The sequence below is a fragment of the Bos indicus genome, chromosome 17, assembly GCF_029378745.1.
Source record: "Bos indicus isolate NIAB-ARS_2022 breed Sahiwal x Tharparkar chromosome 17, NIAB-ARS_B.indTharparkar_mat_pri_1.0, whole genome shotgun sequence".
Classification (NCBI taxonomy): domain Eukaryota; kingdom Metazoa; phylum Chordata; class Mammalia; order Artiodactyla; family Bovidae; genus Bos; species Bos indicus.
Genome location: NC_091776.1, coordinates 65,270,726 through 65,289,010, shown reverse-complemented (window position 1 = coordinate 65,289,010; position 18,285 = coordinate 65,270,726). Strand labels below are relative to the sequence as shown.

Here is an 18,285-nt window from a genome sequence, read left to right as displayed (position 1 = left end):
CCCAGCGTCAGCACCCTAGTAGGTGCTCGATGAATGCTGGTGGGATGAAGATGTGGGTGAGTGAGCGACAGGGTACAAATACACACCTCGTGCTTGCGGGGGCCTGGCACTCAGGACATGCCCACGGAACGTCAGCCAGGTTCTTACTCTCCTTTGCGAGGGGCGCCAGTCTGGCCATCTGGGCAGGAGGGACTCACATTACGGCTCCAGCAATGCATCTCCCCGTGAAGCGCACACTCATTAAGCCCCTCCTGTATGCCAGGTGCTTAACAGGTACCAGTCCCACTGAACCGCCTGCCAGACAAGTCCCAGGTGAACCCCCGCCCTACGGATGACGATGCTGAGACTGCAAGAGATGGCTTAACTTGCCCAGGGTCACTCGGCCAGCACGTGGAGGAGCTGGGACTCAACCCCAATTCTGTCCCCTTCCTAAGCCCTCTCTGCCGAACGCCCCTCGGCCCTGGAGACCCCACCGCACCCCCCGGCTTCCCACTGACTCAGGGTGTTGGCCTCGGTGGCGCTGCCGCTGCGCCTGGGTTCTGGCACCTTCTGCCTGGACTCCGCTAGCCGTCCACCTCTCTGGCAGGGCTTGTTCTCAGGCTCGCCCTGGGCTGCGGCACAGACGAGCCTCTTCCTGCCTTTGTCGCTCTGAGACAATGCGATTATTTCCCCTCTTCCCCCTTTTTATTCGGCAGACGCCCAGGCAGGCCATTAGCAGATTATTTCAAGGCTGCCTTTGGAAATGCATTTTGGGGCACGCCTTTCAGGGTTGCTTTCTGCTTGCCAGAGATTCTTCTGCTGGGCTCTGAGTAAATAGAAGCCTGAGGCAGGACTTGGAACAGAACGGATTATTTAGATAAATCACGTACCAGTTTGAGTCCAAAGACTGAAATCCGGCCCCCTTCCCAGCCCCAGCTCAGGCTCCTGCAGGTGTCTCCTAACTCTTAATTGTCTGTGGCTTTGAAAAGTTTCCTCCCGTAAAACAAATACTGAAGCGAAGTCCCCAGGGGAGAGGGGCGCATGTGGATTTTCTAGTTCACTGGCAATCTTTGGAGCAATGTTTTGAGAGAAAAGGTTTCGGCTGTCGCATACTGGGTGACAGGCTACGTACTAAGTGCTAAGCAGGGCTACAGGGGCATCATGTGTCTCCTGGCGTCAGGTCACGGCCCGTAAGTGGCTGCAATGGGAAATGTAAAGGATGAGGACATCCCCATTTCACAGATGAGGAAACTGAGGCCCAGAGCGGGGAACAGTGTACCCAAGGCTGCACGGCTGGGAAGGAGGAGAGCCACGAGTCACAGCCAGGAGTCTCTTCTGCAAAAGAGCCTGCGTCTCCATCTCAACCCTGCCGTCATCCCCGGGAGGCAGGACACTGGGGCACCTGACAGGAAGCGTCTCCCGGTGCTCACCCACTATGTGCCCAGGCCCGCGATGGGGACCCATGTCAACCTGATGACCTCCAGTTCTCCCCGGTTGACAGAGGAGGAAACCGAGGCTTGAGAACGCGTCAGGGCCCCTTTGCCAGGATGTGGCCGGGTTTGATTCAAGCTTTCAACCCCAGCGCCAGCTGGTAGATGCCGAAAGTTAAATGGGAAGGAACCAAGTTAATTCAGCCCAGATTTATCGAGCGTGCATCAGCGCTGATGGAGGCACTGCCAGGCAACAGTGAGCAGAGGTGGCAAAGGCCCTGCCAGGCCCCTCTCTTCGTTCACTCATTCATTCATTCAGCAAGCCGGGGAGCAGGGCAATGAGGCCTGGGGGACTCCGGCCCATGCCCAGGGCCAAACAGTGGGGAGCTGTATGTTACCAAAGCCCCAGGCCCTTAACTGAATTGCCAGAGAGGGAACAAGAGTGAAAGGGAAGAGAGACACAGAGACGGAAACTGACACGGAGACAGAGGGACAGAAAGAACGACGGAGAGGCCAAGTCACCCGTCCCAGAGGTTGGGCTGGGGGAATCTGTCTTCTAAGTTCTGGCCCCACTGATTGATCCCGAGCCACAAAGCAGCACAGACCCAGGAGGGAAGGAGATGTCATCTTCACGAGGCACATGTTAGCACCCGACTGCTCTGGTTGCTGTGCGACCCCAGGAGAATCACCACACTTCTCTGTGCCAGCTGAGGGGGCGCCTGCAACCTCAAATGCACAGAGGGCTGGCTCAGAGCCTGGTGCACCCCACGGCTCCCTCAACCCTGGGTCTGAAATGACAACCGGGACTTATCACAAGGCTGAACCCAGGGGAGGAGGCGGCTCAGCACTTCATCCACCTTTGGTCTCCTGTGAACTGGGTCACGCCTTCAGGAGACCCTCTCTCTTTGAAGGCCCGTGATAGGGGCTTCCCTGAAGTTATCAGGAAAGTCTGGAGAAATCTTTTTATAGAAACTTGGCTGGAAAGAGCCCTGAGTGGGGTTCAAAGCTGGGGGTTCCGGCACGTGCTTTGCCACTCACTCCCTGCACTACCCCGGGCAGGTGTCTTTCCCTCTCTGGCTCAGCTCCACCTCTTCAAATCATTAGCAAGGTCCTTGAGGGAAAAAAAAAACAAAAACCTGGATACAGATTGAGTTCTCAATCATTAGATGTCATTCCACCCTGATCCCCGAGTTCCATCAAGCTTGCCAGAATGGGAGCTGCTGAATCTCAGGACCCCGATTACCCTCCTCTGGCCCATCCTGGCCCATTCACTCCCAGCCGCTCTGGCCAGCGGGCAGTCCTGCCCGCCACCTCGGGTAATCAGATGAGACCTCGCGGTTTTGCTCGGCTCGAAGACCACAAAAGCCATGACTCCACACACACGTGACATGGACGCTCGGCCACCCCGGGAGAGTGTTTGAGGAGACGGAGCAGGTGCCAACTAAGCCTCCCTAAAAATAGGAAGCATTTGCGTCGGGCTGGAGTGTCAAACACTTAAGGATAAATCAACTGGCAAAGCCAGCCCCGTATACAGAGACGCTGAACCTGGTATAAACATCCTGATGGCTTCGGGCGAGCACACGCGTACTGTCAAGGGGAATCACCACCACTGCACGCCTCTCTCCCAGGCACGGGAGCAGGAAACGGTCCGGCTGGATGGACAACTATCCCGGAAGAAGCAACTTCCCTGGCTGGATTGATGGGATGCCCCCCCCCACCCCCGGCCAACTTCCATGGGGTGGGGGAGGGGGAGCACTGGCAGGGAGGAGTTCTCACTGTTGTTTTAATACTTAAAACAAACAAACAAACAAAAATAATAACAACAAGCTTACAAGGTCTGGGGGCTCCGAATCCGGCTGCCTTTTCCTCAGGGAAGAAAATCTCTGTTGGCTTCGCGCCGAGAAGCGGCGGAAAGACTCTCGGCTCCGGGAAGCCAGGTGTCGGAAGGAGGAGGTGCGCTTGAAGGGGGTCCGTCCGGAGGGCTCCCCGCCCGCCCGCTCGGGGCCCACTGTGCTGGTCACCAGGTTGAGGGCCTCCTGGAAGGACCGCCGGACGGTCCCCATCCACTGGGTCACGTGGCTCTGGGCCACCGTGAGTTTGTCGCCCAGGTAATCCATGGGGCCGGTGGGGCGAGGCAGGGAGGAAGGCAGTGAGGTGCCAGGGTCAGTCCTCTCGGGTCCCCCTGCTGCACGCTTGCTCAGGGAAGTTCTGGGCTCTCACTGGAGAGGAAAGGTAGCCACCTCTTCAGTAGCTGGACGGGGAGCAGATCAACACCCGCCGAGCCGGCGGCCAGGGGCATCCACGGGGCCGCTCGGATCAGGCTGAGAGTCCAACCCCCTGGGGCTGTGAGTAAACACGCCTGCGGCTCCAAGATCCAGTTCCCAGTGCTCACCGGCCTGGCCGGCCGGCTGGCTGGCTGGCTCGAGTGACGACAAGCTTTGAGGAACTGGGCTGCTGCGCTGGCTGGCTTCGGGGTGTGACAGTCCCTCCGCGAGGTGGGGGAGGAAGAGGCGGCGGCCCCCGGAGAACCCTTGCTGAGGTCCTCACTCGCCCCCAGGCAGGTGACTGCCCGCTGCAGGGGGGCCCCCCCTGCTCACCTGGCCCATGCAGGTTTACCCGTTCTCCGGCCAGGGGGAGGGGGAGGTTTCCCAACCTGTGGGCCGGCGGGCAGCTAGATCATTTCCGGAGGCAGCCACACCGGGGCCCCAGGGCCCCCCTGGCTCGGCAGCCCGGGATGACATCAGCCCCCATTCTCAGCAAGGGGCTTCGCTGCCCGGGAATGCAGGAGGGGCCTCGGGGAGGCGGCCACCCAGGGAGCTGACGTCCGCCCCCATTTGTTCTCCCCCCCACCCCCAAGTCCCAGCTCGCTGGCTCACCGTCCCGCAGGGCTGTCAATGCCTGCACGTGCTCGGCAGGCAGCCCACCCGCCCTGCAGCCCTGACCGCCAGCTCAGCGGGGGAGACGGGGCTGCACGTGCGTGCACGCGGGCGCGTGTGAGCGTGTGTGTCGGAAGACCCGGTGGCCCCGGGAAGGCTGAACAGTTGGGAAACTGCCTCCAGGGTGACGGACCTGTGGTCGGCGGTCAGTCTGTCTCCCTCTGGTGGTCCATTTCTCTGTCAGGTTCCCAGCCTCTCGTTCCTCCCCCGCCCTGTCTCAATTTCCACTTGTTCCTCCCTAAGCTCCTTCTCTCTCTCTCTCTCCAGCCTTCTCTCCCTCCTCCCTAAAAGGCAACACCCAGCCAGGTGAAACAGCCCCCAAGGCCCCCCAAGGAAGGAAGTGGGCCGGGCTGTGTTTCAGTGCTGGCGGAGTTGCCATGGCAACCCAGGGCACAGCACCTGCCCCATCCTGGGCGGGCAGGCTCCGCACGGGAGCAACAGGAATGATTCATGGTTTATACTGGGTCACATGAGTTCCCAGGCTTTAACCCTTGTGGAGCTGGAGTGGTTGGGACTGGGGGTGGGGGAAGGAGGGCTGGGGATGGGAGGCAGAAGCATCTGAGACTGGAGTGGGTGCTTGTCGGCAAGGGGGAGCAGCAGCCGGATTCTGAAGGGAGGCATGCGTGTTGGAGGAACTTTCTCCTTCCAGCAGGGATGGACCCTCTGCAGTACAGATGAGCAGGCGCAGACTCAGAGACGTAGATTCACCGGCCCAAGGTCACACAGCAAGGCTATACCACCAGGCTGTGGCCCGGGGCTGTTTCCTCCCCACTCTCCACCCCTTTTCGGGGTCTGACGCGGCGCGCGGTCCAGAGTTAGAGCTCAGTAAATATTTATTGTTCAAACGCCAAGTCCAAGAGTGAAACTTTGATCGGTTTGACTGCATCCCAAGAGCTTTTCCCCACCCATGTCACCTTCCGTTCTGAATAAATATTTGCTCCCTAAGACACTGATCAAAGGGCCTCACTTTGAGAAAGTTTTTCATGGAGGTATCTCTGACAATGCAGCTGACACAGCTCTGCTTCTCTGGATTCCCAGTCCTCATGGATGTTTGTTTGCTCACTCATTCTTCCACTCATTCATGTAAACATCTGGAGACTGCCCTCTCTGGGGTGGGCGCTGGACACAGAGCCTGAGGATGGCCCCTGCCCTCGAGGGCTCACAGCCCAGCAGGACCCTGTAATGGTGCTGATATTTACTGAAGAGTGTGACTCAGTCTCCAGTGCTCTTCTAAGTGCTTGCAAGAATTAACTCAGGAATCCTCACACGAACCCATTTGACAGAGGGGAAGACTGAGGCCCAGAGAGGTGACAGTTACCTGTCAAGGTCTTCCAGGATGGTAGGCAGCCCTCAAGACGGCCTCCAGATATCCCTGCCCGCTGTGAGTCATACCCTAGTGTGGTCCCCTCCCACCATGCGAGAATTGGTCTGTGTGCTCAAGAGATGAGGCAGAAGTGACAGTGAGTGACTTTCAAAGCCAGGGCCTGCCGGCCACCATGCTGTGAGGGCACTCAAGCAGCCCTGTGGAGAGACCCACGTGCAGGGAAGCCAACTGCCCCAGACCAACCGCCAGCACCAACTTCCAGCTATGTGAGTGAGCTGCTTTGGAAGAAGGTCCCAGATCGCCAGGCAGACCCTTGGATGACCCAGCCCTTGATCGCAACTTCATGGGAGACCCTGAGCCAGAGCTACCCGGCCAAGCTGCACTCCCAATTCCTGACCCATGGGAACCACAGGAAGATCAGATGCCCAGAGGCAAGATAGCACCTGGGCCATCAGGAAGCACAGGCTGGAGCAAGAGGAAGAGAGAGAGGGGAGGGGAAGAGGGGCTCTTGCAGTAGCCTGCCCCCCTCCCACCCCCCGCCGATTATGCAGATGAGAAAACCTGCACTCGGCCCCAGATCCTCCCTCCAGGCACGTGTCTGGCCCCACCCACCACCCCATGCAGCCTCCAGGGTCCCAGGGCTCTGGTCACCAAGGTTGGCCCGCTTTCCTCACACAGAGTGTCCACAGCCAGCTTCCTGCAGCAGGTGGCCCCCAGCCGGCCGGGGACTCCAGGATGGGAGCGGTCCTCCCCACCTAACCCCAGAAAAGCTGCACCAGAAATGCCTGAAGAGCTGGAAAGGGATGCAACTTTGTAACAGACCATCTGGACACAGAGGTGGGGAAAATTTACTGAGCACCTCCAGGAGCAAAAATGTTACATCAAAGCAGCACCTTTAAAATTATAATATCTGGAGACTTCCCTGGCAGTCTGGCAGTTGAGAATCCACCTTGCGATGTGGGGGATGTGGGTTCGATCCCTGGTAGGGGAACTAAGATCCCACACGCCGTGGAACGACCAAGCCTGAACCGCAACTACTGAGCCCGGGAACAACTAGGGAATCCATACGCTGCAACGAAATGATCCTGCATGATGCAACGAAGATCCAACACAGCCAAATAGATAAATTAACTTAAAATTATAATTATAATATCCAGTGTTGGCCAGGCCATGGTAAAAGAGACATACTTACTCATAGACAGAAATGGAGATGGGTATGCATTTTCTGAAGGGAATTTAACATTCAAAATCAAAATTCTTAAAAACAGTGCCCTGCCAGTTAGCGGCACATGCTGATGTGTACTGACATCTATAGTTCACTTTGAAACGCAGGGGAAGAAAAACCCCTAAGGAATGGATGGGTGGTAGGTTTTTCTTAGGCAAATGCAGTAAAATGTGACCAATTACAGAATATACCTGGTGGGTATGTCTAATTTTTCCATATGTTTGAAATTTTTCATAATAAAAGGCTAGAGTGGAAGGATGAGTCTGCCTTTTGACCCCGAGTTTCTTGATCCACACCCAGCACTTTGTCCAGAAAGGAGCACGATCTATACAAAACATTTTTGCCACAGGGGTGTTTATCACAGTCATATGTGATAGTTATATTTGTGAAAAAGTCGTACAAACCTTATCATCCAACAAAAAAGAGACTTGTTCAGCGCTGTGCTGATAATACTGATCCCACCTTTATGTGTCATGTTGGCAGTCGGGCTTGTGAATGAACTTTGACTTTTAATGAATGCTGTATTAAAAATTACTTATCTTGATAACCTATTTTTTTTGGTGCTCTCTTAAACTGTGGACCTTACGTGTGTGCCTTAGTCACCTCACCCTCGATGCAGCCCTGGATTTGCTAAATCAATACAGCATCACGGTTAAAGGTTTGTAGACCTGTTGCCGACTCATTGGAAAAGATCCTGATGCCGGGAAAGATTGAATCAGCAAACGGAGAAGGGGGCGGCAGAGGATGAAGTGGTTAGACAGCATCACTGACTCAAAGGACAAGAATTTGAGCAAACTCTGGGACATAGTGGACTGCAGTCCATGGGGTTGCAAAGAGTCGGGCAGGACGGAGGGACTGAACAACCCTAGCTCTTATTACACCATGTGGCCCTGAGAAAGTTACTGAGCCTCTCTGATTTTCAGAGATGAAATCATCAGAGGTTGTCATTGTCACTGATGCTGTTGGTACCATGGACTGTGAGTGCCAGGCATCGTGTTAGTAATACATTGTCTGCTCCTCCCAGCAGTGAAATGAGGTCTGTGCTAGGACCACTGCCCCCGTTTACAGACGGAAGAGACTGAGGCAGAGCGACTCCGTGACTGGCCTGAGGTCACACAGCTATGAAGTGGTGGAGTGCGCAACCCCCAGCCTCGCACCTTCACCAAGGCAGAGGAAGACCAGCCTTTGCCAAATCAGTCTAGATGGAAGACAAGTGTTGGGAAGAGCAGAGGGGACTAAGTGGTGGGCCGGATCACACGGTCCGCCTCTTTCCACACCAGGGGAGAGGGGTGCAGAAGGGAGCTGGAAAGCCAGATTGCCTGCCTGCTCCCAGCTCCCGGCTCCTTTAGGTACAATGTGGTCTAAAAGTCTGACTATAAAAAGCGTCACTTTCTGAAAACTGGGGCACAGCCTCAACACTTTCCCCACCAGAGGACTTTTTCTGCAAACTCTTCTGTTCTCTCCAGGAAACTCTTGGGAGGTTGCTGGGCATCAAAAAGGAAAGAAAGTCATCTCCTTACATAATTAATCCAAAGGACTCTGGAGAAGCCACCACGATCCAGGAAACAGAGGAGAATTTTACCACCACAGTAGGAGGTAGAGACCAGAGGTCACCATTTCCAGACATGAGTTTGCCATTACAGAAATCAGCATGTCACTCACTCATTCATTCGACAAACCTGCCTGTGCAGTTACTCTGTGTGAGCTCCGTACCGCTCCCAAAGCGACTATAGTCCCTGAAGAGCTTGGGGTAGCTCTCTGATTCCCAGCCATTAAGAGGAGAGGGTATCGCAATGGACCATATCAAACCCCAGACTCTAATTTTCTCCCCCATATCTGATACAAATGTGAACACTCTAGAGAATCTTTCAGTGGAAGAAAAAGCCAAGAAAAAAAAAAAAAAAGAACATCTGCAATACAAGTACCAAGAGTTAAGAAAGACTAGTGAATAACTCACTATGATGGGAATGTTAAGAGGTAGAGGTGAAACCCAACTAAGAAAGCAGGAAGTTGAGGAAAGATGAACAAAGGGAAGATGATCATTCATTGTCACTGGAAAAAGGAAATCTAGGTAGGGTTTTGAAGGATGAATAGGAGTGTTCCAAGAAAGCTGAATGGCATTTGCAAAGACCACCGGGCATGGCCATATCCCACCCTCCCCCTGGGCTTTGGCACATGCTGTATCCCCTGTACCCCTGCCAAGAGCTGCTTTCCCGTTTTCCATCTCTATCAGATGTCCCCCCACCTCAAGACCACGTTCAACAACCCCAGTCTTTTCCAAATCTCCCACAGGAGGTCTCAATTACATGATTCTGCTTCCCAAAAAACTGGACATTCCAGGAGTAGGCATGCAGGCACTCAAAATATATTAAAATAATATTATATATATTACACATACATAATTGTATTATATATAATATGTATCAATATTATGTTGATAAGGAAGGTGGTGTAGTGGAAATGATTGTGACGATGAATTGAGGATCTGCTCTATGCTGGAAACTGATTACCCAGACACCTCACCTCACATAATCCTGGCAACAACCTGAAAGGATGAGCCCTGTTATTAATTATTCCCAGTTCACAGAGAAGGGCAGTGAGGTTTTCAAGAGCTGAAGGTATTTATTCAAGGTCACTGAGGTGGCAAGTGGGGCTCTGGGACTTGAAACCAGACCTGTATGATTGCAAAGCCCTCCTCCTTCTAGGGCAGAAGCCAGACGCTATCCACACCTCTAAGACTCCTTAAAACATCCAGTTCTGCCCCCAAGCCCCACACATGAGCGTGGTGACTATTCTACACCCATCTCGGGGTGTCCTCAAACCTCCTCTGGTTGGGAAATTTCTGCAGAAGGACTTGTCTGGGTGCAAATCAGTTTCCTTTCTCGACAACTGGCCTAGAGACTAATTCTGGGGACCATGTGCGGGAAGGGCTGATTTGTGGACCCACCTTAAATCTCTTTTCTCAGGGACTTTGCTGGCAGTCCAGTAATGAAAACTCTGCCTTGCAATCCAGGGGACATGGGTTCAATCTTCGGTCAGGGGACTAAGATCCCACATGCGTCGGAGCAAGTAAGCTCGCAGGCTGCAACTAGAGACTCCATGCATCGCAACAAAAGATCCCGCAATTCAACCAAGACCCAAGGCGGCCAAATAAATAAATATTTTTTAAAAAGACAACCTGTTTTCTCTCCCCATGGGATGGAGCAAAGCTTTCGAAGGTCCGGTTGATGGCCAAACTTCTCCTTTCATTGAAGAAGCAGGCCCAGGTAGACGGCTGTCCCAGACTCCAGAGTAAACCTGTGACAGAGGCCCTGATCTTCCACAGGGGTCGCTCGCAATCTGCATTTGACAGGGTCTCTGGCCTTGTGTCTGACCTACACCCCCAGGGTCTTTCCACCCCAGCCAGACTGGACCAACTGCCATCCCGGGATGTGCCAGGCTGCCCTTTGCACATGCTGTTCCCTCTGGCTAGGGAGCTGTTCCACCTGTTCCTCACCTGGTCAGCATCTATTGTCCTTCACAGCTCAGCTTAGGTACTCCCTCCTCCAAGAAGCCTCCCCTGATTCATGCCCCCCAGGGGGCCACCTCTGGGCTCCCACTTTGCCGAATGACCCCCCACCGCATCATTAACAATCTGAGCTGTAGCTCAACTGACCGGTCAGTCTCCCCACTGGACTCTGAGACCAGGGGCAAAAGGTACGTGTTCTGTTCAACCTTGATTCTCAGCATCCAGCACTTGATGTGCCTACGGTGTGAAATAGGGAATCACTGAGGCTTGAACCCGAGTCACACAACTCCCAGCATCCCTCTGCCTAGGCTTGTTTCCAAGGCAACAGGGAAAAGAATTCTGATATGGGAGAAAAAAGAAAACAGAAATGACTTGACCTGACAAGTCAATCCCAGATTATTTATAAACCAAGCCCACGACTATTTCCTTGTGTTCATTTATCACATTCTTATTCAAGTAGTCATTTTAATGACCCAAGATGCCCCTAATTAACCTTGAAAGGGGAGTTGGGGGGAAAAAAAAAAACCATCTGGAAAGGAAATCTTTGTAGAAACAGCCAGGAACTCGTCTCTCTGCTTTATCAGGCCCCACCCCAAATGCAAGTGGAAAAAGGAGCATTTTCCACCCCGGGGGTAGCCCGCTGTGTGGCCCCACCCCGTGTGGCAAGGCCGGTCTGTAATTACAGCCCCTCTTTGAAGAGCTGGGCGTCTAATAAAGCTGTGGGGTCAGCCTTCTCTAAAATGGAAACGGGGTGGGCCGAGGGCCCCGCCCAGTTCACACAAGCCACAGCGCTGCCCTGGGGCTTTGGGACAGTGTTTCTGGAGTGCTGCCATCCCTCCTTGGGCTTCCTGGGAAGGAGAAGGGGCCCCACTAAGGTCTGGTCCCCTTGCCTGACCTCAGGGGTCTTGTCAACACGCTCCTTTCCACAGTTCAGTTCAGTCGCTCAGTCGTGTCCGACTCTTTGCGACCCCATGGACAGCAGCACGCCAGGCCTCCCTGTCCATCACCAACTCCCGGAGTTCACCCAAACTCATGTCCGTTGAGTTGGTGATGCCATCCAACCATCTCATCCTCTGTTGTCCCCTTCTCCTCCCGCCTTCAATCTTTCCCAGCATCAGGGTCTTTTCCAATGAGTCAGCTCTTTGCATCGGGTGGCCAAAGTATTGGAGTTTCAGCTTAAACATTAGTCCTTCCAATGAACACTCAGGACTGATCTCCTTTAGAAGATCCTTTAGGCTCCCCTTTCCACAGGAGCCACTGAAATCCCACATGTTTGGATCGGTTAGTGAAACAGAGCAAGATGTTCTTGGGGAACAAGAAATTACAACTGGGATGAAGGAGTCACGATGTCCCCCAGGAGATTTATCCCCAAGCACCGAGCCTGCTATCCTGGGCTAAGTGCCCCTAAGTCGCACCCCAAGATCTGAAGACTCTCCCGAGGATAACGAAAGGCTGGAAGAAGGGGAAGAAAAGGCCTCCCTTTCCCTGCTCCTGCCCACCCTCCCCTACGTGTTCTGACTCCAACAAGCATTTGAGCAGGGACCTACTAGGTGTAGGCGCCGTGTCCAGTGAGGGAGGCCCCAGTCCCGGCCGCTGGATGATAAGGAACCTTGGCATGCTCAGTCGCTGAGCTGCCACCTCCCTGACTTGAGGAAGCCAGAGGGGCTGTAACCCACGCTGTGCAGACGAGGAAACCGAAACGCCAAATGAGGGGGACCGGAGCCCGAGTCACATGGGAGCCATGCACAGAGCAAGGCTCGAGCCCGGGGCTGGCTGGGCAGAGCTGGGGCTCCTGAAACCACCCGGCTACGCTGCCCCTGGGAGCGCCCCGGTTCATGGCAGAACGGGGCTGGCTTGTGGGGTGCAGAAGAGGTGGTCTCAGGAGCAGGGTCCCGACCACCCCTGTTCTTTCTTCCTCAGACTTGGGCGGCCCCAAGTGAACCCCAAGTGAAGCCTGACCGTGACAGCACAGGGTTTCCCGAGACGGCCTCAGAGACCCCCTCTCGGCCTCAGCCGCCACGGCAGCGCCAGGGACCCCCGACCCAGGTGGCCTTGGAGGGGACTCTGTAGCCTCCTGCCCGGGATGAAGGGAGGCGAGAAGGTGGGTCCTGGGCCCGCTGACCCAAGCTTGAGGCTCACCAGGCTCTGCCCCCAACCACTGAGGGTCCCAGGGTGGTGCTCCCCCATCTCTGGGAAGTGGGGGAGCCCAACTCAAACCCCAGCTGCCTCGTCTCTAAGGTCCCCGTCCCTGCCGGGCTCAGACACCGTGCGGCCGTGCACACTCACGTGGCCTCCTCCCCCCAAGATGCCTCATCTCACAAAAGGAAATCAGGACACCTGCCTCCCGGGTCAAGGTGCACAAAGCGGGCCCTGGCAAAGGCAGGCGGCAGGCCTCGGACGGGGATGTGCACGCTGGAGCGTTCACTTTTCCGAGAACAAACTTAGGAAGGAAAAGTGAAAGAAAGAAAAAGTGAAGTCGCTCAGTCGTGTCTGACTCTTTTCAACCCCATGGACTGTAGTCTACCAGGCTCCTCCATCCATGGGATTTTCCAAGCAAGAGAACTGGAGTGGGTTGCCATTTCCTTCTCCAGGGGACCTTCCTGACCCAGGGATCGAACCCGGCTCTCCCGCATTGTAGGCAGACACTTTACCATCTGAGCCACCAGGGAACGCACTCCCAAACGCCAAATCCACGTCTATTTAAACGCTGCTAGGACGCGGTGGACGCTTTCTCAGCACCAACAACATGCCAGGCGCTACGCCATCTTGTGTCATCCCCCCCACACATGGTTAAAGGCAGGCCTCCCAGGGCTGACTGTGCGCTGTGTGACCCAGGGCAAGTGAGTCACCCTCTCTGAGCCCCTCCTTCCTTGTCTTTAAAAAGGGATAAAAATGGTGCTCTGCTTCCTAGGTGGTGCCGAAGGCTACATGGTGTGTGTTCTATCCTGCGAGAGCAGAACCACCCCCATTATACAGATGAGGATACTGAGACGGCGAGAGCGGAGGCCGAAGGCTGCACAGTCAGCCACTTAGGGGTGAAGGCTGGCCGGGAGGCCTGTGCTCTCTCAGCAGCCGTGGCTCAGCGGGCGCCTGGGTGCCGGGGAGCCCCCAGGCACACCCCCACTGTTCTCATCACCCAGTTCTCCCTCCTCTCATCTCAGAGTTGCTGTGAGTAACGGTCCCCACTCGGTCCCGCTCGCTGCACGCTTTCTCCCAGCCCGACCCGGCTAGAGGTCTATTATCTGGCGCCTTGTTCCTCAGATCGCAGGCAGGGGTCCTCCTCTGCGCCGCCCACACTGTTCCAGGAGCCAGGCTGTGCCCGGCTGGGAGGGAGGGACGGCAGGAAGGCGGCGGCCAGGCGGCCTTGGCATCTTGACAAAAGTGTGTCTCCCCACAGACTCCCACAACAGCCCACCCGGGAGGCATGAGGCTGTATTCTGGCAGCCTCGGAGTCTGGGACCTCGAGCCAGCCTGGCCTCAATGCCCTCCAGAGCCCCCCACCTCGCCGGGGCAATGAAGGTGCGACTCCACCCCCACCCCAGCTCCCTCAACCTGGCTGCTTCCTGCCATGGAAAGGTACCTCCCAGCAGCCACCAACAGTCTGCGGCCCCACACCAGACAGCCTTCGTATTTCTGAGTCTTCCCCCCTAGTCCCTGCCCCGATCACCCAACATAAAGGAGCTGCCAGACATTCTCAGTCTTAGCACTCTTTCCTTTCAGTTCAGTCACTCAGTCGTGCCTGACTTTGCAACCCCGTGGACTGCAGCACACCAGGCTTCCCTGTCCATCACCAACTCTCAGAGCTTGTCAAACTCACATCCACCGAGTCGGTGATGCCACCCAACCATGTTATCCTCTGCCGTCCCCTTCTCCTCTTGCCCTCAATCTTTCCTTTACACGTTCCTATTCACTACCTGGCATTGATTTAATGTGATCTCTCTGATCCAGCCTCGTGAGAGCATAAACCTGGAGTGTCTTATTCTCTGCTGCTGCCCCCTGCCTGGCACACTGGGCAGTCTCACTAAATGTTCGTTGAATGAATAGGTAAATGAACCAGTGAAGAAGGGAAAGAAGGGGTGAGGCAGGAAGGAGAAACAGGGTAGGCAAGAGAAGGAGGGGAGAAAAGGAGAGATGCACGATAACTTTCTTAAATTATTTATTTATTTTTTCACCATGTGCCATGCAGGATCTTAGTTCCCTGACCAGAGGTCAAACCTGTGCCCCCTGAGCTGGAAGCACAGAGTCTTAACCGTTAGACCACTAGGGAAATCCAAGCATGATAACATTTGTCCTGCAGTCTCAACCTCTCCTCTTTCCCTGGCCGATTCCTATTCACCCTTAAAGACTTCACAATGATGCCCCACTTCCAGGAAGCCTTCCCTGCTACTCTCTCCCACTCGGTTCAGTGCCTCCTCTGGGTTCCCCAACCCCTGGGCTTCCCCATCACATCATTAATATAAGGGCGATGGAACTTCCCTGGTGGTACAGTGCATGAGAATCCACCTGCCAATACAGGAGACGCGGGTTCGATCCCTGGTCAGGGAACTAAGATCCCACATGCCGTGGAGCAACTAAGCCTGCGTGCCAGTGGCACTGAGCCCAAGCTCTAAGCGCCTCGAGCCACAGCTACTAAGCCCTTGCATCTAGAGCCTGTGCCCTGCAACAGGAGGAGCCCGCACACCCCCACCAGATGGTGGCCCTACCTGCCTCAGCTAGAGAGAGCCCACACAGCAACAGAGACACGGCACAGCCAAACAGAAACAGCAGGCAGAAAATGTCAGGGCCAATAGCCACACCCCTCTGCCCGCCGGCTGCAGGCACTGGAAGGTCAGGACTGTTTTCAATTCCCTTTTGCATCTCCAGAGCCCATCCTGAGGCCTAGCACTCAGCTAACGCTTCTCAAGGTCTAACCAGACACCAGGCCCAGGCTGATGCTCTGAAATCAGAGAATTCACGGACTCTATCACCTTGTGAGCAGGGAGACCATCTTATACCCACTTTACAGACAAGAGAAGTAAGGCTGAGAAAAGTCGAGCTCCTCGGCCACGGTCCCCCCATCACACTGCCCGATCCTCCAGAACTATGTGCAATGCATTGGGCACTTTATATAAACCTCATCAGTTCTCATCGGCCCTTAAAGGAGACATCACTCTCCCAAACCTCAGACGAAGGAACCAAGGCCAGGGACACACGGGGTCCTCACACTCAGCTCAAACTCACTCAAGACAATAGGGCACCAGGAAAGTAATCAAAGAACCCGCACAGAAGAATACAGCTGTGAGCAACGTTCCTCCTTCCTGGGCAAGTCTTGAAAACGTTGACTACTCACTTCCCACCCTCTCTTGCAGCAAAAGCATGTGGACGGGACCAAAATCCCGGCCAATGGGATCTGGGGTGCGGGGCGGGGGGAGTCTGCTGGCTGGGCTCAGGGAGAAGAAGTCTTCCTCCCAAGGCACCCCCTCCCCCTTAGCTGGATGTTGTCAAGTCTCCCAGAAATGGCTGGAACTGTGGCAGCGATTTTGGGACCATGAGGGGATAAGACACTGAAGGGCTGGTAGGAAGATGGAAAGAACTAGGGTTAATCCACTAATTCAGGATGTGGTAAGCTTTTAAAATTATTTAATTATTGGCTGTGCCACACAGCACGCAGAACTTCCCTGACCAGAGATCAAACCTGTGCCCCTAGATTTGAGAGCCTGACTCTTAACCACTGGGCCACCAGGAAAGTCCTGCGGCAAACTTGAAAAGGGCCAGATAGTAAGTATTTTAGGTCTTGCTAGCCATATCTGGTTTCTGTGACAGGCTTTTTTGCTTTGGGGGTTTTTTGGTTTCTTTTTAAATCTTTTGAACATGTAGACCCTTCTTTGGCGCACAGGCCGTGGTGTGATGAACCCGCACCACACCCCCTGTGCCATCAGGTGAATCACGGGAGGTATGACTCATCCTTCGGGTTTGGCCCATCGTCATGAGGGGTCTTCTGCTACTTTCAGCATCTTCAAGACCATCTTCCCGACAAACTGGCAGTGTTGCACCCAGCAGTGACGGTGAGGACGTGGGCAAGCCAAACTCTCAGGGGACGAGACGCAAAACGTGATCGAATGGTACTGGAAGACGGCACGCAGCTTCTAAAACATCACACACATGCCCACCATACGACCCAGCCACTCCACTTCTCGGTGTTTACCCAAGAGGAGCAAAATCACTTGTCCACACGGAAACCTGAACAAGAACGCTCGCAGCAGCTGTATTCATACGAGCCAGAAGGCGGAGTCATCCCAAATGTCTGTCAACAGATGAAGGGATACACACACTGGGGCCTCCAAGCAGCAGAACAGTTCTGAGCGATAAAAAGGACTGGGCCGCTGATACCCACTAGGCCGTGGATGAACCTCACGTGATTAACCGGAGTGAAAGAAACCAGACGCAGAAGAGTACGGGGTGTCCCATTCCATTCATACAAAAGTCTAGAAAACGCAGACTAATCTACAGTGACAGAGAGCCGAGCAGTGGCCGCTTGAGGGCAGGGAGGGAGGGACGGACTGCAGAGGGCAGGAGGGAACTGATGGGGGTGAGCGACACGTTCAGTATTTTCATCGTCGTGGCGGGTCCTCGGGAATGTGTGAAAACTCATCAAGATACGTATGTGGTACGTCAGTTATCTCTCCACAAAGCCGTCACACGCAGAAGGACAGTGGTGGCTCTTACAACAAGCAGAGCCCTGAGGATACTGAGGGACAGGGGGCGGGTGAGTCTTGGCTGAATGCATGCTAAGTCGCTTCAGTTGTGTCTGACTCTTTGCAACCCTATGGACTGTAGCCCGCCAGGATCTACTGTCCATGGGATTCTCCAAGAGTGGGTTGCCATACCCTCCTCCAGGGGATCTTTCCAACCCAGGAAACAAACCCACGTCTCCTTCATCTCCTGCACTGGCAGGCGGGTTCTTTACCACCAGCCAGCACTCCCTGGGAAGCCCAAATGAGGCCAGGAGAAATGCAGGGGAAGAGGGGACGCGGGAGTCCGAGAAGCCAGAGGCCCCCACCAGACCTCGCGTGCCGTGGGTGAAGGCTGACGTTCAGCTCTGCCTGCTCCATAATTCAACTGAGGACAGATGAACCTGAGATGTTTCTGATTTGGCAAACGAGGTGCCCCAGTGGCAGTCCTTGGGGATAGCTCATGGACTCTGTGGGCCATGCTGAGTGCCCTCAGTTCTTTTTGGAATTCCCAGGTGCCAGGGCTGGAGTATGGGTACCCGTCTGATGAGATCCAGGGCACACAGCAGGCGGAATTCCCTGAAAGCCCTAGACTTTGTTTTTTCACTCATCCCAGAAAGAACAGGAAGAACTCCCAGCTCAGCCCTCCAACCGCCATCTGCAGCAGACCGGGAACAAGTCTGGCTTGGCAGCTTCAGAGCCTCCGCTTGCACCTGATGGATCCCGGGGACAGGCTGGTCGCCAGCAGGCCCGACAGAAACCTTGCCTTCCTCCCTCAGGCTCTGCACCCTCCAGAGAGCTCAGGGATCTACACAAAATCGCCTGCCCCTGGGTCTCAGCAGTGGGCACTTAGGCTCCTGTTTAACCATCCTTAGCCCCACTAGACAGCATGCTAAAAAGCAGAGGCATCACTTTGCAAAAAAGGTCCACATAGTCAAAGCTCTGGTTTTTCCAGTAGTCACGTACGGATGTGAGAGTTGGACCATAAAGAAGGCTGAGCACCCAAGAATTGATGCTTTAGAACTGTGGTGCTGGAGAAGACTCTTGAGAGTCCCTTAGACAGCAAGGAGATCAAACCAGTCCATCCTAAAGGAAACCAGTCCTGAATATTCACTTGAAGGACTGATGCTGAAGCTTCAATACTTTGGCCACCTGATGTAAAGAGCTGACTCA

The 18,285-nt window shown here is 54.7% G+C and overlaps 1 protein-coding gene across 8 annotated transcripts in view; it reads right to left on the bottom strand.

Annotated features, from left to right (window-relative positions):
• The window catches only part of KIAA1671 (KIAA1671 ortholog), a 184,826-nt gene that overhangs the window by 61,911 nt on the left and 104,630 nt on the right, over window positions 1-18,285 (bottom strand). The window contains exon 1 of one of the 8 annotated variants that reach the window (XM_019977329.2): window positions 3,242-6,186. The exons of the other annotated variants lie outside the window; for them this stretch is intronic. Within the exon in view, the coding sequence (XP_019832888.2) occupies window positions 3,242-3,526 (285 nt within the window). The 5' untranslated portion in view covers window positions 3,527-6,186. Of the gene's footprint in view, window positions 1-3,241; window positions 6,187-18,285 lie in introns of those variants that run through there. 8 annotated transcript variants of the gene reach the window in all.